Raw genomic sequence first — 22,451 nt, 5'->3', positions numbered from 1 at the left:
GGGCTGTCAGAGTTGGCTGGGAGCATGAGCAAAGAGCCCAGTAGGTTATAAGTTCATGTCCCATGCACATTTTGCAGACTTATTCTCATGTACATGAAGTCTTGGCAATGCATACTTTCTACCCAGAGGATCCCAAGCTGTGCCCTGTGCAGCACTGGGAAAAGGAGGTGTGAGTTCGGCAGCATTCCTCCTTTCTGCCATATCCCTCAGGTAATAACCATGCTCGAATTTGGGTGAGCATGAGGGGGTGAATGGCCCTCTGGGATGTGTGAGAGGTCCACCCCAAAGTGAAGTTTGAGTACTACCAAGTATGCAAGAATCCTCTCATCCTGGATGGTGTCAACAGTTACAAGCACTCCAAAGAGTGGATATGGAAAGGCACAACTCCCTGCCCAACGTCTCAGCTTCACACCCACTATACCCATCTGAGCCTAGGCATGATGCTGGGAAGTTCTAGGAGATTTAAGAAGTCCCATTCTGAAATCCTGGGTTATACAACAGCAGAAATGTCACTGTCTGCCTGACCATTCTCCTATTTCAGCTGCAGGCAGCACTGATTGTGCCAAACCTTGCATTTGGTGTCAGTTTTGCTGCTAAACGACAGACAAAATCCTTCAGAGAGAGTTAAAAATGGGGGTGGGAGGGGTGTCTGGTCATGGTCAATTTTCATTGTGAAGTGACTTTATGGCATTCTGGCCTGGATTTTCTTCCCACTTCTCTAGCACCTGCCCAGAGCTCCCACAGACAATAAAACTCATCTTCCCCAGCTGCTCAGGCTGGGAGGAAGGGGGCTGGAGGCATTTGGGTGTGTCTGAAAGCAATCATGAGTATACTTCTCTTAACCGTGGGGAGCTTTCTGTTTTGCTATTTAGCCGTGGAGGAAGAACAAAACTCCAGCAATGCACGGAGAGGAGCAACAGGAGATGATGAGGAAAAGTGCCTCAAGCAATCTGCACTCCTCTGCTGCTTCTCTCCTACTCTCTTTAATGCTGATGGTCAGAACCTGGTTGATGAAGTGATGATTGTATATCCCACAACGTTAGGTTTTTATTTTCAGAAGCAGCAGGAGGAGATGGCAACTGTCTTAGTCTATTCCCCCAGATGTCCTTATGCAGGACTCCCACCTGCACACTATAACTGGCTACTTTGAGACACTGGGCAGTTTCTTGGAGAACAGAAGCTGTTCTTTCTCTTTCCTAATGCTGTCCCCACTAGCACTCCCTTGCATACCACACTAGTAATGTCTTAGGCTCTTCCATAGTTCAGGCTGTCCTGAAACACTGTGGTGATCAAAGAGCAAAGCTCAGAAGCCTGCTGAGCAGCTGCCACTAGAAAAGTCACCTTGCTGGCAGTGGGGACTGAAGGAGAGTATGTTGGTCCCACCTTACTACATTTCCACCACCTGAGCTGCTTGGAGAAGCTGAACCTCCCCTCCTAGGGATCACTGCTCCTTGGACTAAAAGGCGAGTCCCCAAATATGGAACACGCAAAGGTCACTCCCTCAGAGCTGGCTTTCACAGGTAATGCTTCAAAAATGCTGCCCTGGAGCTTTAATTGTTGCGCAGCCGCTCAGCGGGGTCAGACATACGGCAGCGTGCTCTTTGGCTGCCTCCCTAAAGGTTTCACATAGCTAGGGCTGTATTTTTATCTGCTCCTGGCATCCCTAATTTTAGCCAGTTGCAAGCCAAAGCACAGCCTCCCCAGCCATGAGCTAACTGAAGCTGGTGCCCATGCCACAGAGCACCCATGGGTGCAGGGGCCACCTGCCACTGCTCCCAGCCAGTCCCTGCTGGCACTACATCGCAGATGTTTTGACAACTCAGCTGTGCAACTTGCGTGTCGAGGGCAGACAGGGACTTGTGTGTGTGCACTGCTCCAGGGGTCTAGGACTGGGCAGGGGCCACAGTGCTAAGCTGCCCTTTCCAAAACAGACTGACTAGTGTTGTTTGGGGGCTGTCCTTGAAACAAGTGAGGCCGTCGCTTCCTGGTTCTCTTTCTGGCCTCAGAAAAGCTGTTTTGAAACAGAAGGCTGGATGCTGCTGTGAAGCCTATGCAGGGCAGAAAGCTGGGTGCTTTTAGTGGGTGCTGGAGGAGGAAGCCATGCTTAGTATTAAGCCAGCTCACCTACACGTGCCCATGTCATTCCTATGCCTCTGGCTCTCAGGAACAAGCCAGATTTCCCCAGTTTCTGACCCAAGCCAGGACCTCTGAAATCTTGGAGAGTCCAGGATGCTGCAGACAAGAGCTGGGAGCTCCCATCCTGCATCCACAGGAAGGATCAGGGAGGCAGGGCCCTGGAGGAACAGGGTGGTCCTTGAGACAAGAAAGACCTTTTCCCCAAGGACTGAGCAGAGAGAAATAAGAACCGGGAAAAGCTTTAAATATACACAGCCCTCCTTGCACTGGGTTCGAGGTGTCAGAGGTCTGCTAGCTGATGGCAGTGTCTCCTGCCAGGGCTGGACAGGGTTCCCAGAAAAAGAACATATCATGTACAGCAGCTGGCCTTCACCAGAGCTGTGTCAGAGAGCATGCAGGAATGAGCACCATCAGCACTGCTCAGGAGGGAGCGTTGACTCTCCGGGGTGCCGGGGAGGAGCGACTGCCTGGGAATTGAGTTCTTGGTTGCTGCTTGCTCTATTTCCTTGGGCAAGTTTTTGTCCTCATGTATGTAGGTAAATCCCAATGTGCAAAGGGGAAAAAAAAAAAAGAAATGAGAACTTGGACCTTGCTAAGTCACTTCTTTCCTAGGCCATGGATATAGTGCCTGGTTGCCTGTTATTTAGGGACAGAGGCTGCAAAAGGACATCTTTGGTCATCAAACTCAGAATCGTGTCATTCAATCACTGTCACAAAGCAGTCAGTGTCCATTTAAAACTCATTGGACTCTTTTCCCCTTCCTCTGATGATCAGGGACTTTGTAGTTCACAGACTTGTTTTATTCATAGCCCATTTGTCCTTAGGCTTTGTGCTTAAATAGCTCTTCTCCCTCCCGGGTGTTTAAAAAGAATTATCATATCCCCTTTACATTCCCCTTTACAAATGAAGCTCAGGCACGAAGGAAGGACAGTCATGAGCTTTGATTAGTTTGGTTTCAGATGAAGGGCACTGGCAGGCAGGCTCTGGAGTAAGGTCAGGGTGGGCAAGCATGGCGTAGTCATCCCTATCCAGTCTGCTTCACAGAGCAACAGCTGCCCCAGCCTGTGGTCAGCTCCTGAGAAAAGTCAGGGTCCAGGGCAGAGAACTTGAAATGGCAACTACAAACACCACACGTGTCCACTGAATAGGTGAGTGTAAGCTCAAGCTAGCCCTTCTTGGGCCCCTCACTCAGGATAAGGCCAGGAAAAAAAATTCTTCATTGTGAGCCTGGTGAGACACTGGCACAGGTTGCCCAGAGAAAACTTGGATGCCCCATCCCTGTAAGTGTTCAAGGCCAGGCTGTGAGGGGCCTTTGAGCAACCTGGTGTGATGACACATCCTGAAGAGGAAGTCATACCTCATCTAGTGGAAAGTGTCCCTGCCCATGGCAGGAGGGTTGGAACTAGGTAATCTCTAAAGTCCCTTCAAATCCAAACCATTCTGCATTTGTGTGAAAGGCATCTCATTATACAAAAGTGAGACCTCACCTCCTGAGAACCAGCCCAGCAAAAAGACACTGGGAACCCTTGCTGGTACTTTTAGGGGAACCTGACTAGCATGGCAGGATGGCAAGGCCAAAGAAGATGGACTTTTCCACATCTTTCCTCAATTGCATTTCTGAAGGGAGGAGTGACTCAGAAATTTCTGAGTCTCCATGCAGCTCAAGGTCTTGCATAGAAATGGCCTCAAATTGCACCAGGAGAGGTTTAGATTGGATATTAGGGAAAAATCCTTCATTGAAAGGGTGGTCAAATCCTGGGACAGCTGCTCTGGGAAGTGGTGGAGTCACCATCCCTGGAAGTATTTAAAAGACATGGAAGTATTTAAAAGTATTAAAAAGGATGTGGCACTCAGAGATGTGTTTTAGTGGTGGGCTCTGCTGGGTTAATGGTTGGACTTGATGATTTTAGAGGTGTTTTCCAATCTAAATTATTCCATGATTCTATGACACCTACAGAAGTTGTCTGCAACAGCTGGACTGTGATAAGAGCTCCACACTTCAGGGCCAAGAAAGGCCACAAAACCTGAGCAGACTTGGCCTTGTACTCTTCCAGCAAAGCAAGCCCAAGCTCACAGGAGTCTGCCATGTCTCCAGGAGACATTTGCATTCTTTAGATCCTGGAATTACAGCTGGTTTCTGCTCATGTCAGAAGAATTCATGTCAGTACAATCCTCTTCCCAGTCATAATTTAGCAGATGAGAAAGGTGCCTTTCAAAGCACAGTTATGGCTGTGAAAGTGGGGTCTTAGGAGAGATGCTGCTTATGCAGTGAGTCCAGAGTCACTACTGGGAACTGACAGAAGGACTTCAAAGAAAGAAACATGGCAATAATAGGTAATTCAGCCTTGGAAATTATTTTTGTCACACTTATACAGAAAGATCAAGGCGCACAGTTGTCCCTAGATGTCAATGTGCCCATCTGTGAAACAGGGAGCTTTCTGTAACCTGTTTTTGTGACTGGCATATCAGTGAGTGAAATCCCCCTGGATGCTACTGCTAAAAATCAGTACTCTGCTGGCTGTAGATGAGTTGAGACCTACTTACCTGGCCTCAAAGGGGAAGTAATTAATGCACACTTTTTCCTTTTCCTTCCTCCCTTCCTTAATTTTTACATTAACTTATCTGTAGTGGAAGCCACTTCTTTTGTAGACATAGAAGCCAAAATACATCTTTTATTACAGGCCCTTGCACTATAAGCTTCTGCACATACCTATCCAGCCAGATGTCCCTCATCTCTCACCTTGAGGCTTGTTCTGTAGGGATCCAGAAAACTGAGAATTTCTTTGACACTCATTGAACATGTCTTGTATATCCATATTTATACTCATACCTCGACACCAAATTATGTTGAGGCACTTTCCCATAAGCATGGCCATTTTCAAAGAAAATATCTGAAATCTGAGTTTGTGAAACAAACAGAAAAGGGTGTTTAAAGAAAGGGCTTGGGTTCATATTTCTATTTTTAACAATATTTTATATCTTTTTTAAGATTTTATAGTTATATACCTAGAGATGGGGATAAAGTAGAATCTTGTCTTCTGGTTCCTATGGATTTTTGGAATAAAGTATACAGAACTAAGCTGGTAAAACTTTATTCTGTGTTACATGAGAAGCAGAGATTATTACATGGCTCTGAACTCCTTTGGGAATGTCTGCTCTCAAGAGAGTTCAAGACTGTATGAGTGAAACTACCTCCAAACCAGCTGACCTTGTACTACTTTTTCCATCCTGAGCTGGAAGCTGGAGTAGTTTCAGCACTTAGAAATAAATGAATTAGAAGGTAGAGCTTACACACAGTTTAATCCTTTCCTTTTACTGGACTCAAAATCCTTCTTTCCCTTTCACACCACAGGGAGATACAGGCTGTGTTTCCATGTGTTATAGAACTGGCCAAATACGTTCAGGAGTTTAGCTTTCTTCTGCCATTTATCGCTAGAGGCTGGACTGATCCTAGGCCTCATCTGGAGAGGGGAGTCCCACATCCCTCTACTCAGACTGGTTTGTGCTAGGGCTGTTCTCCATGAATTTTCAGTCCAGGGGCACCGTTGCATTGAAGGGACTAAAATATCTGGGCTTGATGAGTCTCTCTTTTTAAAGGCTATTACACATGCACACAGATGGCAAGGAAAGAATGGCAGGGGAGCTGGAACTAGGGAGTTTCAGCAGAAAGAGGATACCAGAGTGCATTGCAGGCAGCCTGCTATGATAGTGAGAACACCTCAGCTCCTGGAGAGAGTGCAAAAGGAAAGCCCCTAAAACCAATGCTCTTTTATTCCTGATACATGATTCTTAGAGACAGGGGCTAGCCCACTGGAAGGCCAGACTCCCTATTTAGGAGATTCAGAGATGAGAAGGGAGAAGGTTTTAGAAGTGATGGTATGAGACAGGATGAAATATGGTAGAGGAGATAGAGAGGAGGAAAAGCAGAGCAGGTATTTCTCAGCTTCACTACTTCAATCTTTTCCCCTCTTAATTCTTCTTCATTAAATGTGAGACCCTTTGTGACAAATAGGTTTTCTTTAACTTTTCTGTTAAAAAATTATTGTGATTGCTTGGCTGTTTTGTCCTCTTCCCTGTGCTCGCCTCATGGAGAGTGCAGAGTTCTTGAAAACATCACCACAGGGTAGAAATGGCTACTCTTATCTTTGGGACTGCTTGGATCAAGCTCTGCATTGCCCTGTACAGAGGCTTTTCCCTACTCAAGGTACAGGTGCTTTCCAGTAGCCAGTGGTGCAGAGTGCAGTTGTAGGAGAAAGGCACACAAAGGAAAGGAACCTTTTAACCTGAGCTGCGAAACAGCCTGTGCTCATGATATCCCTGTCCTGGGTTGTCTTCCCTAACTCTTTCCCATCCTAGTCAGAAAGCAGTAGGCATCTCCAAGCATTCCTTTGGCTATTTTTGCTGACAGACTAAGTCAACAGCCCCCATCTTTCCAATCTGGACCTGAGGGACTGGCACTGCCACCCCTGGAGCTGTTGTCATGAGCAAACAATGGTCCAAAGAAGCTGCTTTTGCTCCCAGAGGGGTTCAGCTGTCCCTGGACCCTGTTGTCACCAGGTGGCACCCAGCAGTGTAGGTGGTAAGAGCTATTAGGACCACTTCATAATGATCATCTTCGTCATTCCCCTTCTAAACTGGAAAGTGACCCTGGGCTGCGTGGGATTTTGTTGATCCAGTACACCTGGATACAGGGAGCTGAGCACCCCATGTGCTGTGCCAAATGCAATATCAGCTTGATGACATCATCCCTTTTCTGGTGATCGTGGGTGTGCACCCTCAGCTTTCAACAGTGTCATTCAGTCCTACATGCTACTCTTCTTTCTTGGGAAGGAAATTTTTCCTATCATATCACCTCTTGGTCAGCTGGTCATAGTTATGGTTTAGTAAAGTCCTTAAATTAAGTGCTTAACTTTACTTATGTGCTGTCAGGTTGTCAGTTTGATTTCCTAAATAATGAGAACCTTGTGATTCTCTTCTCTCTATCCTATTTATCAGCTGCCTTCCCTAATAAGTTTTCTAGCTATTGGCCCTTTTCAACCAAATTTTCCAGAGTCAGTGATCTCAAACATAATAAAGCTATTGCAAGTTTTGTGAAGAGCAAAGACTTGGAAGGGAAAAGGCTGAAGTGCCCTGAAAGAAGGAAATGTTGCTACGTGAACTGAACCCCCATGGAATTTCAAAGGACCCAGTTAAGAGAGAGCCTCACATGCTCTTCACTCCTGGGAGAGGCCCCGGTCAGAGCTTGTTACTGATGAGCTACACATTTCAAGGAAGCCATGGTGGATCTCTCTTGCTCTTTTCTTTGGTGTCCAAGGTAATTCTTCATGTCTTTCATCTTTGGAATTGTACATTTCTTACAAGGCACATGTGAGAGAACCAGAAAGATTGGACTATTTGTGGTTTCTTCTGGACATAAATTCATTAAGTCCATGTGCCCACCCATGCATGTCCATGAGACAATCTGATGTAACAACCCTTAATCACCAGCTCAGACATTTGCTTTGCTCCTAACCTGCCTGTGTATTGGATAAAGGCTCACTTTTTTTCCTAAGGATGGAGACCGATGACATTGCATGGAAGGGGGTAAAGACACAATGTATTGCCAGGCTGTGAAAGCAGCATGTCTCAATGTGAAACAGCAGGAAAACTGTCAGTAAATTAAGATGGAAAAACATGAGGTGCTCTAGAAAGGAGCATTTTATCACAGGCAGCACCCTGTGCTGGGAATCTCCCAAGCCAGCTGGCAGGGAACACTTAGGGCTGGAGTATTTAATTCTTAGATACCTCATTTCAGGTGTGAAGGACCTTCAGCACTCAAAGTCCTGATCCCTCTACTGAAATTAGATATGTAAACCTTCCTGAGTGAACTTTTCTCAGGTTTGGCTGGAAGGGGAGACCTGTCACTGCTCCTGTACCTGCAGAGCAGCTCACTACTCTAAGACTTGCTCAAATGACAAGAGAACTGGGTTCAGCTGCTGACTGCTTCCAGGAATACTGATGCCAGGCAGTTCACCTCACAGGCAAATCACTGTCAAGGAGCCACTGCAAACATTTCTTTCCTTCTCCCTGTGCTGGTGAACATGCAGTGAAGTCCAGCAGCTGAATGAGCTCTGTCAGGGAAAATTAAGAGTGATCCCCTATGGCACAACACATTATGGCTTGAACTGAGGGAGTTGAATGCTCTCACTAGAAGGAGCAGATTACAACCTGGCTTGCCCACTCCTTTCATGAGTGCTTCCATGGCTGAGTTACTACAGAAATTTGGAACAGTAGCACCGTGCTGGCCTGTGTCCTATGAGAATAGGACATATCTTCTCTGTTGCATTCTGAGACCCTCTCCCCTTCTGATTCCCTCTGGGTGACAGAAGCAAAAAAGTGCTCAGTCTGCAGATTTCTCTGGCGCTTGGGTTGTCAGATTGCTGCTGCTGCAGTTCCCAGTCCAGGGGAAGGACTGTTCTGAAATTGTGATACATGCACTGAATCAGCACTGCAAGTGCTTTGGAAATTTTGAGGTCAAAGCCACAAGTGCCAGTTGATGTGTGGCACTATTAGCTGGAAGCTGAGCACTAGGGGACTAAGGCACTACTTATGTAAAGTCTGCTGCAGCTCTAACCCTCGGTCTTTTGCCCAAGGTCACATAAGAAGTCCACAGCAGACAGCAATTGGAAACTAAATAAATCACCAGAATCCTAAGCTAGTGTACTCACAGCTGAATCCAATCCTGAAAAATAAAAGCTTAAAGCCAGATTGCATTGCAGTTGTTGCACCCTTCATATGGGTCATTGTTAGCATGGGTAATGGTGTCATGAGGACTCAAACTGATGGTAGACATCCAACTATAGAGTCATGGAAATATAGAATGGCCTGTCTGGAAGGAATCTTAAAGATAATCTAGTTCCAAGCCACTGCCATGGACAGGGACACCTTCCACCATGCCAAGTTGCCCAGTACTCCATTCAACGTGGCCTTGAACATTTCCAGGGATGGGACTTGCTTCTCTCAGGTTTCTATAAATATGTATCTAGTAACTATCAAGCAAAAAATAGCTATCCTATTAAACAACAATGTGATTATACTACCAACAACACTCATTTCAGATGGAGTTCAAGCATTACTTAATTTTCTTTTCTAACATTCTTTCAAATGTTATTTGATCACTCACCTGCATAAAGTAACCACTGCCTGACAGGTAAGTAAAATCTGGTTAGTTTTTGGATCTTTCTTTTTGGCAGTCAACAGGCTTGTTGAGGAGGTCAGCAGACCTTGAACTTGACAGTGGACTTTTTTTGGGTCCTAGCCCTCAGCAAGCATATTTTCTTATTCACATTTCCTACACTCTCAGGGGTGCAATGCATTTTCTTTCTGTATCTGATAAATAAAGCTAAAGTGTTTCTTCTGCAATTCTAAATTCACTTTCTTTTCAAATATATCTTTTTGTTAAGAGTGAATATTTGCAAGCCCCTGGTAAAAAACATGCACCTAACAATCGAGGCTTGCAGCTGTATGATTCCCTAGAATATAGCTACACTACAAGAAAGAATGCTAGAAATCTAAATTGTGACTTTTACCATGATTTATTTTACTGAGGATTAATGAATCATTAGTTCACGAAAGAATTAACTTCTTAAAGAGAGAAAAAACACTCTTTTTCTAGCACAGGAGTGAATGGTTGCATTAACAGGCAGCTATAGACTAATTCAAAGCAGGCAACCAAGTGTCAGAAAAGCAAAAAGGGATTGAACACTGCACCAACAGAGAGCTTTTGAGATGGGGACCTAGGACACCCGTTTGCTGCACAGCTTGATAAGGTTTCTTGGCTGACTGCTCCTAGTGGGATAAAAAATGGGACTCTGTCCAGAATACAAGTGGGATACTGGCTTGCACAGAATGAGAAAGGATCAAAAGATTTCAAGTTATGGACTCAGGTGCTGAGATTTGGGAAAGGTCAGCCGAGCTGAGCTCATGTTTCTGAGGTTTGCAAGGTTACTTGCAATTGCCTGAGTTTCTGACAGACAATCCAGAAAAACTATTTCTCAGCAAACTGAGAAGAGCACAAAAGAGGCTTTTTCCTGGGCTTTGCAGAATTCAGGAAGGGGCTAACTGAAATCCAACTAAACAAACTTTTGGATGCCCAACCTCCCCTGCATGAGACCATTTGAGTCTCCTGTCTTGCAGCTCCTCTCCATAACTCTAAGCAGTGCTGTGGCACTGACCCCGACTGGGACATGCAGCGGCACTTACCTCCAGGACCATCTCTGTCATCTGGAACTGCTTCTGGGAGACCTTGTCAGAGCTCACAGGCTCATGGAAGAGCAGGCAGAGCATGTCATACTTCTTCAGTGCCTGCTTGTAATTCTTCTCGTTCAGGTCGATCACTCGGTCTTTCCCATCATAAGTAGGGAAGTTCAGTCCTTCTTCTGCCTTGCAGCAGAAAAGCAGGTAAAAACCTGCCAGGATCCAGCAAATTGCCTTCATAGGGGCACCCTTGGAGTGCAGCAAAGGGTGCGTAAATGTGCCCCTCTCTCTTAATTTGAGAAGAGAGGGAGACCAAAGACTCCAGGTGAAGTTTGAACTAAGTTTCTCTGAGTTTCTATCTGCTGCTTTCCTAGTGTTGAGCCCAAACACTGCAAGGCTGGTGGCGAGCAGCAAACTTTCCTGTCCTGTACTCACAACAAAGAGAGAGACAGACGGGAGAAGCTGTCAGGCCAAGCCCTGGATACCTTACATAGCTGTGTCCAGCTCCCGTGTCATTAGGAACTCCATTTTTAGGAAGCAGTTGTTTCAGGCTAAAAATAAACCCTGCAATGAATAAAAAGGACAGATATGACACCATTGAGGGACTTGCTGGCACTCTGCATCATCTGAGAGAGAGGGAGTGGGCAAGAGGGAGGGAGTGGAAGATGTGAGTCCTGGGAATATGCAGGCAGGGTTTGAGAAGGTACAGACTTCACTTGTACAGAGAACCAAGGCACAGACTGTCCTACTAGGAATTGACAAAAATAGAAGGTATTTACTGCAATTTATAAAAAGGGTATCTCTCTTTACATCCCTTTGGGCATCACAGTGATTAGGCTTTTGATAACAGATCTCAGCTTAAACAGTCTCAGAGCCTCATCTGCATCACTAGATGAAATGTCCTGTTTCCTCATCAGCAAAGGACGTGAATACTCCTGGGACTTCTTCCTCCTGCCTGGAGCACCATTTGGAGCTGCTAGCTGACATTCAAGGTGCTTTTTGAAGCACATTCTCTGCTTGTGGGGCAGCAGGAGAATTGCTGGCCCTTAGACCTGTAATCCAAAAGCAGAGGGAAGCTTATGTTGCAGCCTCCCATTTTCACAGCAGTTCCCAAGCTGCATACATTGCTGGTGAGTGGTTGAACCTTACCATGCTAAGGGGGCTGACAGGTGGGAGGCATGTACCCAAGCCAGTGCCTTGGGGCAGGAGGCAGGGCTCTCCTCAAGAGGACGGTGAGATGGCACCTTAACCTCCAGCCATCCTTTCTGTCACCTGCCTGTTGGACTGGAGCATGTTTTTCACAAAACCCTCTTGCATTTTCCAGCAAGCTGTCCTGCATATTCCTCCTTCTTCATATCCCAGGGATGGTGGCCAGGTCCTCCCGCTCTGGGACCACAGCACCAGCTGCCGCTTTGCTGTATCACCTGCACAGTGCTGCTGGGGGAGAGCGGTTCAGAGGCACAGTCCCTCAGCTCTTCCTGTCCTCTGACCACAGTGTCACCTCTGACCCATGACTGGCAGCAACAGGCAGGTGGAGGCAGGCCAGCTGGCCACAAGCCAGCCCCGGGGCTGGCATGGATCCACTGGAAAAGGCCTGCTGAGGGGCTGGAAGAGATGAGCTTGACAGGGGGCATGGCTCCCTTCTCCCTGCCAAAGTGATGTGCAGACAAGTGGCCTTATCAGGTCTTTTCCTTGCATGCTGCTCCATCACAGCTTTGCTTCATCCACATCAGGGAAGAGACAGTATCTCTTCTTAATGCAGTTGTGTCCATTTAATTGTGTGTCTGGGATTATTTCAACATTTGGGGCAAAAGGTGAACATTACTTAACAATTACAGAATCATAGACTCATTTGTGTTGTAAAAGACTCTTAAGATCATTGAGTCCAGCCATTAATTAAACACTGCCAAGTACACCACTAAACCATGTCCCTAAGCATCACATCTACATGTCTTTTAAATACTCCCATAGATGGTGACTAGAACACTTTCCTGGGCAAATTAAACACATCTCCTGGGTGACTTAAGAACACACATCCTTTCACTTCTATGTCAGCTTTCACTACCCACCTGAACAGCCAACAACATACTGACTGAAACCCTCTTGGTAATAGTTTCCAAATCTGTCTTATTTCCAAAGCTTTTTCAGAAGTTCAACATTTGCTGGCAAATTGAAGTCCTAATGACAAAGCCTGAGGAATCTGGGTAAAAGCCAAAGCAAGACAGCCTTCAAAATATACCTCTTAGAGGCCGCCTTCAGGGGCAGTCATTTTTAGAGGGAGAAGTAAGTCTGAATAAGTCTGATTGCTTTTAGTGGGAGACACAAGACTTGTGTCACAGTGGGTGGCAATTGCTGGTTAGGTTTATGCTGAGTGTTTAGGATGTAAAACACAAAACCAAGCTTGTGGGATGATTAGGCATACATTAGGCTGGTTGCTTGCCTTTGAAGGACCCCCATGGATCTGGGGTGCAGGAGCAGGCTTCACTGGTGTCACAATTTGTTTTAAAGCAGGAGCACATTAGACAGGGTGTGAAAATGAAACGTTTGCAGCTACTTCAAATATTGGTTTATGAGGCTTCTGACCTCCTTTATTCTTGTAGATCTTCAGCAATTGCTCTACTTTGATATTTCTCAAGCTATTTTTCATGCGCTTTTTTTTTCTAGTCTGAATAACTTTTTAATCTGCCTAAATTAGATACAATCCAATTTTCATTTTCTCCTCTTTTTTTTCTGTCAAAAAAAGGAACAAAAATGCTTCTTATTCACAAAAATTGTTGCTTTGTTAGCCCCACATGAATCTCATTTATAGGCTTGTGGCATGAGTAGCAAATATTTTTGATTGTTAGGCTTCACCTCTGCATCAAAGGGAACTCTTCCAGCAGACCAGCCCTGGGTGTGATGGTCACCAGAGAGTCCATCTCTTTGTGTCTCCACTCAGAACCTCAGTGGGGCTGCTAGGGCTAAATCTAGTGGATATTTTCTGTGGTCTTCTAGCTCTAGCTGTATCTATATGAAGTTCAAGATACCTTGTTCACCAAGGCAGAAGTAATGGTGAATTCCTCAATGGTGAACTGCCTCGATCACCTGAAATTCTTAATTTTAATGAACTTCAGTCAAAGCAGATGTTCTCCTTGCAGCCCTGCCAATACAGACCTGAAATCCCGGATTCATGTTCAGAACAGCAGTTAAATACTTGAATCTGAGAAGAGCTGCTTTGTTTTTTTCCCTGGGGAATAGCAGAGCTGAGACTGAAGCAGATGTTCCCACAACCTGACAAAGGCCATATGTATTGTGCCTTTCTCTTCATCATCTCTCTTGGTGCTAACAGCAGCACACTCCAATGTGCTCATCTCAACCCCAGAAGCAAAACTCCTTGGAATTTCAAGTGTGTCCATTCACTCTCAGATAATGTTTTAAATTTGGAATTTTGGGCCAGGCTCACAAAAAGTACAGTGTGCAGACCCCATGCATTTGGGGAATCTGAGTTTTGTTGAAGGCCCACTTCAACAGGACACTGGTATAAGTTTTCTCTGTGTGTCAAATCCTCTTTCATACAGTAAGAGCAGTAGAAGTTCTCCAAGGGAGGGAAGAATGAGAGGAACAAAGAAATTTCACAGGCTTCTCTGGAAACTTCAGATTTTGCACACCTCTGTTCACTGCAAATACTTTTTGCTATCTACCTGTATAGTCTAGTGTCTTCCTGATCCCATTTAACTGCCTGTGGTTTCAACACATGTATTTCTGTGGGCAGTGTCACACGAGGGAATGATATGGTGTGAACTAAATTCTGGGACACTTGCCTTTCAGCTCAGGTATCTCATTTCCTGGCATAGCTGGCATCTGTTAGTCTCTGATAGACGCTGACTGCAAGGTTCAACCTACCAGCTCTGATTACTTAACCATTGACTCCTTCATCCATTGTGTTGCTGCATCTCTTAGCCCTGCCTCAAGAAACCAGTACAATGCTTTCCTCCAGCTAACTATCCCAGAGATGTTTTCCTGAAAGCTTTCTGAGGAATGAGCTGGTAGAGCTCAATACCTGTCCACTCTGACAGGTGCTCATGTTGTTCAAACAACCTTTAGAACTGGTCCAAAACTTGAGGCAAAGAGATAATTAAGAGGAAACGCTGTTGGTTTATTCACTACTGTCAGCTTTCTGGGTTCATCCATCAAGCAAAATCCTAGCTCCAGGGATTTAGTTTGCAAAACCACCCTTGACATTCATTGAAGTAGGATTTTACTGTATTTCTTCCAATTTTGTGAGGATAGATAGTCAGTAACAGAGCTCAAAACAGTACAACCTCATCCCTTCAATTCAGGCTTGCAGAAATGCAGGGTGAGGACGTAGGATAAATAAAAATCTCCTTCTTCTTGATTTTTTTTTCTACTTTTTTCCTACTTCCTTCCTATAAATTAGGGATATATGCTTGCTGTTCCTCCCTCCTGGCCACTGCAGCTGCACTCCATGGTGCTGTTCTCACCTTCACTGTCCTTTCTATCTCACACGGTAAAAGACGTCCCCAGCCACTGCTGATCCAAATGCTTCAGTGAGCCTTTTTTCCAGGGTTTCAGGATTTAGGGTTCTGCTTTAGTTAATCTCTTTTCAAGCTTCTAAGACCTTGTATGTTTTGCAAGATAGGAGTATTCAGAAAATATGCCTTTTGCCACCAGCTAGCCAAGCAAGGTCATAGCTTGCACCAGGGTGGGAGGCTCAGAGGCAAGCTGAACCTTCCTGAAGAGACCAAGGGGAACAATGTCATCCTGAGAAAAGCTCTGCAGTGTAAAGAAACCTAGTTCTCTCTCCCTTGCCTTTGACCCTGAAAGGTGATAAGTCCTTAATAGTGCATTACATTGCCTGTCATGCCAGTGATGGCAGGCAAGTACAAGGCAGAGGAGCTGTATCATTGGCACTACCTATTTTACCTACTACAAACTGCCAGAGATCATTATAGTACCTGACTTCTATATATAGTACTTTGACTGTGGTGTCTTGAGACCTACTATGTGATAAGAAGATGCTATAAACCCTTTCTGACTCATGGACACTGGTTTTGGTGAGGAAAAACAAATACAGTACAGACAAAAGCACTTCTATGAAAGTCTATAGAGGGATGTAAAGGGAAGGTAAAGGAGATAATCCAGGTGTCCTAACTCATTCTCAGACACACAAGCATTTAAAAAAAATCTTGTGTTTTTTAGGCATTGTGGCTCTGTGCCACCTTAGGGGGATCATTGAACCTCTCTGCCTTTGGGACCTTGCCTGGCACCTGTGACCTGTACGTGTCAAAAAGTAATTTAGAAGGTCAAAACTGGGACGGTCCCAGAAGGACTGGGATAGTTCCCTCTTAATGGGCTAATAATCCCTACACAGGAAGAAAGGATTTAACTAAGACATTACTGTGGCCAAATGGAAATGTGCCCATTGGCATGTATGGAAATGGGAAGGGAAAGAGAAAGAAATTAATTGAAAATGAAAAGCATTAAGAGAAATTCTGTAAGGAGACAAGGCTGCTGCTTCATGCAGAGGTCTGACAAGGGACATCTGAGGGCAACCTGTTGTGGTGGTTGGGGAACCCATCAGGTGGGCTGGAAAAGGTGGTAGATAGTTTGCAACAGGACACAGAGGCAGTGACCTGCCTACCAGGTCACTACCCGGCTCCCAGCTGGGCTGGGAGCTCTGCCAGCCTGTGGGAGCAGTTTTGTATTTGCCCACATGCAACTCACCCTGGAAAGGGTGGAGGGGCTCTCTGGAGGGCTTCCTGCATGTAGCACTGGGATGGGAGAATTTTGTGCATGTGACAGCCATAGGCTGGTTAGTAAAATCTTTGCTTTGCTGGTAATCACAATGAGTTGGGGCCCTCAATCTGTGACTCAGAACTATTCCAGTCATGCTGCGTAAAACAGCCCATGCAGAGCCCTGGCCACAGTGCTGCCTGCAGTGGGCTCCTGCCCATCTTCTCCTCTGCAGGACCTGGGAACAAGAAGGGGTCTGGCATGCATCTGGTGCTGAGACCTCCAACCTTTGCTTGATGTCTAAACTCCTAAAATATGCTAGTGTCAGTCCAGATCCCTGCACAGCAATTTAAAGCTGAGTGATGAGAGGTTTTGGGTTTTTTTTCCCCAGATACCTGTAATGCACCCTACTTCAGAAAAAACACCACACTATTTCACTGCCACTCTGCTCTGTTTAATGCCACTTTCTTCTGCTGAGATATCACAACTGATGAATTAAAGCAGTTGCCCCTGAGACAGTGGCATAATCTCCCCTTGAGGGGAAAAGTGTGAATAGGTGCTTCACGAGGGACAGAAAGTGGCTGTGGGTAGGAGATGGATGTTCAAGTTTTCCACAGTCACAGGCTTCCCACAGGGCCTTGCAGAAACCTTTCTATGCCTCAGTTCTCCATGTGAACTATGCCAGCAGGGTCCAGGGATGATATGATGCTGCAAGGTGCTAAGACATCAGACTCATAGGGATTAGTGCTTTAAGCACTATTAGGCTGGGCCAGGTCTGGGCTCCTAAAGGTTTTGGCATCATGGAGAGCTGGAGAAGGAGATGCAACTGCTCCTGACCATATTTTCAGGAGAGCTGTCTCAGAAACCAGGCCAGGCATGTTCTTGTGAGAGGTGCTGAGAATCTCTGTGAAAGCTCAGTGATCCACAGCCAAGCCATGAGCCAGGCTGAAAGTTTGGCCCAAAAATGGTGTATGGCCCAAGAACTGGGGTATGAATGGTGCAGATTGAGCTCTGGACCTCAGCAATTACAAATAATATCATAATAATTTAGTCATTATTAATAAAGTGAAAGAAATAAAACACATGATCTGATGCAGTATGTTCCCTTTTGAAAAACCTTAGGGCACAAACAGCCTGGCCATTTCCATCAGTCCCCTGCCTTTTTCTTGAAGGAGATGGGATCACTGGACTCTTGCCCAGCCTTGGCCATGATCGGTATGTCCGAGCATGTGTCCATGTGTCTGTCTGCACGCACCATGCATGCATGCATTAACCACTGGCACTGCTCCCACCCAGCTCTGCGGGGCCAGACTCTAAAAGAGTCCCACACAGAGCACACCCATTTGGGCTGGACAGGTTTGGGGTGACACCTGCACCTCAGGTTTCTCCTACCCATGAGAGCATCAGCATATTTAATAACATCTTGATGATTGGAGGGGTGTTTAATTTAGTGGCATTGCGCCTGCTGCTGCTGCCAGAGCTGTTCCCAGCAGATTTTCACCTGTTTCAGTGGAGCGGCTGCTCAGCTCTCCTCTGCTCCTGGCCTCTTGTGCTGCCCCTCAGAACCTTCCTTCTCCTCTGCCTGGACAATGACGCCTGTTGGGGCACAGGTGACAGGCTGGGAAGTGGTGGGATGAGCTCACTGTGCCACCAGGAACCTCATTCCTTTGGAATGATGAGTCAGACAAGCTTAGCACACTCCTTAATTTTGTAAGGAGATAGAGAGGATTTGCTGCTATTGAATTTCTACTCCATTTTTACCTTCTTCTTCTCCTCTAACTGGGTTTTATACTGTCTGGGATGGTCCTGAGTCTCTCTAAAAAGTTAATTCATCAGGCACTTGCATTTCTAGGGTGAATAAGTTTCAGACAGTCCAGATGTCTTCCAGTAAGTCCATTATGCATGCTCTAGGCATGCTTTTTTTTTTTTGTGCCAGGCACATTTTGCAAATTTTTCAAATTCTTCTATGTAAATAAGTTCTACTGGCAGCAAACCCACCATGGATATTGGTATATAGCTGGAGTACAGTTACACAGTGTTCCCAAGAATTCAGAAGTAATGACTCAAATATCCTCTTCCCTTGCACCATTAACCCAACCTAGAAATATGGAGATCAGAAAAGTGTCTTGCTTGTGACATCTTTCTCTGACAACTTCAGGGTGCCTCTGCTCAAGCTTTTACCTGCAGTCACAGAAGAGAGAAAAGCTTCTCTATTAAAGCATGTCCCGCCGAAAATGAAAGTGGAAATGTTTGGGTAATAGCATGAAACATGTCATGAAGAGACACAGAAGGATGTGAAAAACACAAACTGTAGGATGATATAGTGAAAGTTTAGCAAAAACTTGGAGACTTTTCCTTCCCTCCTTGGGATGGATGAAAACTGCTGCTGAAGCTGATGGTGGGAAGAGGCATGATCACAGAGTTTGAGTTGGAAAGGATCTTAAAGGTCATCTGGTTCCAATCCTCTGCCATGAGCAGGGACACCTTCCACTAGACCAGGTGGCTCAGAGCCCCATCCAGCTTGGCTTTGAGCACTTGCAGGGATGGGGCATCTAGAATTTCTCTGGGCAACCTGTGCCAGTACCTCACTACCCTCAGAGTAAAGAATTTCTTTCTAATATGTAATTTAAACCTTCTCTCCTTCAGTTTAAAACCACTACTCCTTGTCCTATCACTATACGCCCTTGTAAAAAATCTCTGCCTCATTGAAAAAAATACCTCTGCCATACTGAAAATGGTACCCACTACCCACAATTCATGTAGTTAGCAGAAACATTTGGGCAGCAAAAACATTTTGTAGCTTCTTCTAAATCTTTTTGCCCTCTCCTTAGAAATGGCCGCCCACTGTTGAAGAATCATTGGCTTGCCTTGATGAAGATTCTCTTCATCCTGTGACAGAGCATTGGCTGTGTCTGCTGTGGGAGGCTGGGAAGCAGAGGCTGGGAAGCAGAGGCTCCGCCTGGCAGGCTGGATGCTCAGAGGAACCCTGCTAGAAGGAAGATACCTCAGCAGCAGCCTCCTGCACCAGCTCTGTCCCGAGAAAGAAAGAAAGAAAGAAAGCCCAACATCCCCAAAAACATGCAGCCAATGCTTTCCTGGAGGAAAAAGCAGTACCTGTGTCTCTCCAAGCCTGGGGCTAGCAAGGTGTTATTCCAGAATATGGTTTGGCTTTTCTTTTTAACCTGAGGTTTCTGGTTAAGTACCACCTGGCAACACCCCTGAGCTGCAGCCTGGGTCATGGTTTCCATAAAGGGCTGCTGGGTTCACTCGTATTTATAACGCTTACCCCTGGCATGGCATGTCAGCTTGCAGAGGTCAGCTCTTCCCTGAGAGCAGGGAGTCATTCCACAGGCTGTGCTCCTGTTTCCATCCCCGCCTGCCAAGGGGCCTCCCACCCCCTGGCAGATGGGATCTGGGGTTGGCTGACTGAGGGGCATGGCAGAACAGTCTGAGGGGTAAAGGGCATGAGGAAAGAGGGTGCATAGGAGATACAGTGCCTGGTTTCTAGTGTAAACTCTAGGAGGTAGGTGTGTGGCTTTCTCTAGTGCTCCAGGGAAAGTCACAACCACTACATTCCTGTGGGAGACTGGCTGTCTGCAGGCAGGTGAAGAGTTTTCTTCTTCGGGTGCATTTTAGTAGGTACTGTGGGTAAGGAGGATCACAAAATACTAAGGCATGGCTCCAGCTTGGTCCCTTCTTCTCTGGGTTCATCAAAGATGACTTCAGACTGACTCTTAGAGCTGCCAGCTGTACCACATGGTACACTCCAAATGGAGTTGTACCAGACAGAAGATCAGACCACCAGATACCAGCCTCTGGCCAACATTCAGACATTCCTCGTGGCTTGGCAGCAAGCCATGACATTGCTCCCAACAGGTCCCTTGCTTGGTACCACGGTCCTAGTGAATGCTGAAGATCTCTGACTGAGGGGTATTTTGATGGGCAGGAGACAAAAGCCAGCTTGGAGGATGTGACAAGTTTTAGAAGTCAGGCTGTATGCTGATGGTTTTCTTCATCCTCTTGTGTCTCAGAGCACGTGCGTGGGGTGAGGAACCAGCACTGCCAGCTCGGCTCTTCCGCCTCTCGGGAGCCTCACGTCACAGCTGTGTGTAGCACCCGCACTCTGACGGCTGCAACTAAGCTTCTACAAAGCTCCCTGGATTAGCAGGTGTGGATATACAGGGCAGGGATGCAGTAATTTGAGCTGGGGTAGTTAGTGCAGTCAGGCAAATGTCACATGTAAAAAGAGGACCTAAAATGATCTAGCACAGCAGTTTGTGCTCAGTTCTTACTGGCCAGTAGCAGAAACCAAGATAGCTTTTAGTAAATACAACTGATACCTTTTCATCCTTGGTCAATGTACTTTTCTTGTTGGTTTTATTTTTCTTCTTCTTTTTTTTTTTTTTCCCCTATGTGCTTTTTTTTCTTTCTTTCTTTCCATTTCAATCCTGTACAGAGGGAAAGATTTCCAGGAGGATTACAGAGCCTTCATCATGCTCTCTGGGATGTTTTGACAAAAATACAAATACCTGCCTCAGCATAAAGTGGTGTTCTCTGGAGTACTTGTATTACTATTTTGCCAGAGTTAAAGCCTGCAGATTTAAGAACACAATGCCCTTTTAAAGACCAGTTTCAAGCTGCAGTCATTTCAGGATCATTATTTCATATGCAAGTAGCAGATTTTTGGGGTTTAAAAAGCCAATTAGATACTTAAGGCTAGTCCTGTGAAGATGTGAAACTTGGATGCTTTTTCCTGCTCCTAGAGTTTGTTCTGATTGCTGTTTGTCCAGACCAGACCCATCCAGAGGAGAAATTTAGGCAGCTAAATGAATCAGAACAGGGCCTGAGTTGCTGATGCATTTAAAACTTTTCAAATAATGAAGACCCCGAGTATTTAAGGCTTAAGTTAGTCCTTTTGACTTCCATGTGTTATGATTGTGTACAGAATTATGTGGCTGAACAGCATCATTTATCCTGACAGTGTCAACCCAAATAACTGCACAAGCTGAAAAGGGGAAGGCTACCCAGTAATCATCTCAGGCAGGCTTTCAATGACATTAATTGAGGTGCTAATTGAAAAATCCCAGCTAAAAACCTCCAGTGGGAGAAAGAACAGGTCCTGCAACATAAAGGACTTTAAAAGTGTGTTTTAACTGGACAGAATGGTTTGGAGTGAAAGCATGTTTTTTGATGTTTTGAGCTGCAATATTTTAATTTTTATCAAAAATTCCCTTTCTGTACCTAAACTGTGTCTCAGATGAGAACTGGGAGACCACTGCTTGAGGGTCAAGCCCTAACACATGCACATACACACACACACATACACACATTTACTGAAAGCATTTTGAAGGAAACATGGGGAGCCTGATACTCAGGAAGAGGTTGCAGGAGCGGCCAAACCTGCCCAGAGTTATCCAGCCCTGAGCAATTTCACTTATCAAACTCTAGTGAACCAAACACTATGACCAGCTGCTGTCTTACAGCTATCCAGTGACAGTAGCTTGGCTTTATTTTGGCCTGTAAATTACTGTACACAGGTGGGGAATTTATTAGCATAAGTAAAATTAGGAAGCGGCACTCCATCTATCTCCCCACTGACACTGACAGGCTGTGAGATGTTGACCTTCTCTGAAGTGTTAGTCTGTATGGCCCTGAACCTAGTGAAAACACTTAGGCCTGTGCTTAATATTGCATCCCATTAGGTCTGCCCTTGCACTAGAAGTTAAATATGTGGGTCACTGTTTTCCTGGATCAGAGCCCAACTCCTGAAGGTCCTTCAAGATTTAGCTAGATAAAGCTTCTTAAATGATATGATATAATTAATGCAATGGGATTCTCTTCTCTTTTGGTGGCTAATTTGTGATGGGGAGGCTGGGCTATGCAGAAGCACACAGCCAGCCATCAACAGTTCCTCACAAACTACCAACTGACAAACACATTAATAAATTTTAATTATCAAAGTCTCTGGGAGATCAGCCTTTTTGTAGCTGATCAAAACTGTCCCTCCTTGCAGACCCAGCATCCACATACCGAGGTCGAGATTAAGAGCCAAACTGAAGCTCAAAAGTGACTTTGCTTTAGCTAGAAGCTGTCAGAAGACTGAAAGCAGCTACTGCAGGATGATCAGGTTTTCAGACTGAGCTGGTGGCTCTTGAGTCTTCTTTGTGGTGGGATATAGCCCCTTGTATCCCATGTATGGTGGTGTGCCTGCCATGGCAGGAGACAGGGACTGATCTTTCCATCTCCTCTGACACACGCAAAGAAGGCAGCCATGACCTAGAACCATAGAATCACATAATGTTTTGGGTTGGAAGGTACCTTAAATATCATCTAGTTCTAGGGATCTG

The 22,451-nt window shown here is 45.6% G+C and overlaps 1 protein-coding gene across 1 annotated transcript in view; it reads right to left on the bottom strand.

Moving 5' to 3' along the window:
* Positions 1–10,740, bottom strand: part of CASQ2 (calsequestrin 2) — a 34,203-nt gene extending 23,463 nt beyond the window's left edge. The window contains exon 1 of the mRNA XM_005523893.3: positions 10,378–10,740. Within this exon, the coding sequence (XP_005523950.1) occupies positions 10,378–10,611 (234 nt within the window). The 5' untranslated portion in view covers positions 10,612–10,740. The remainder of the gene's footprint in view (positions 1–10,377) is intronic.
* Positions 10,741–22,451: the final 11,711 nt, after the last annotated feature.

The sequence above is a fragment of the Pseudopodoces humilis genome, chromosome 2 (assembly GCF_049639895.1).
Source record: "Pseudopodoces humilis isolate 2021_Gansu_Grassland_sample_001 chromosome 2, ASM4963989v1, whole genome shotgun sequence".
Classification (NCBI taxonomy): domain Eukaryota; kingdom Metazoa; phylum Chordata; class Aves; order Passeriformes; family Paridae; genus Pseudopodoces; species Pseudopodoces humilis.
This window is presented reverse-complemented; position numbering and strand designations above follow the sequence as displayed.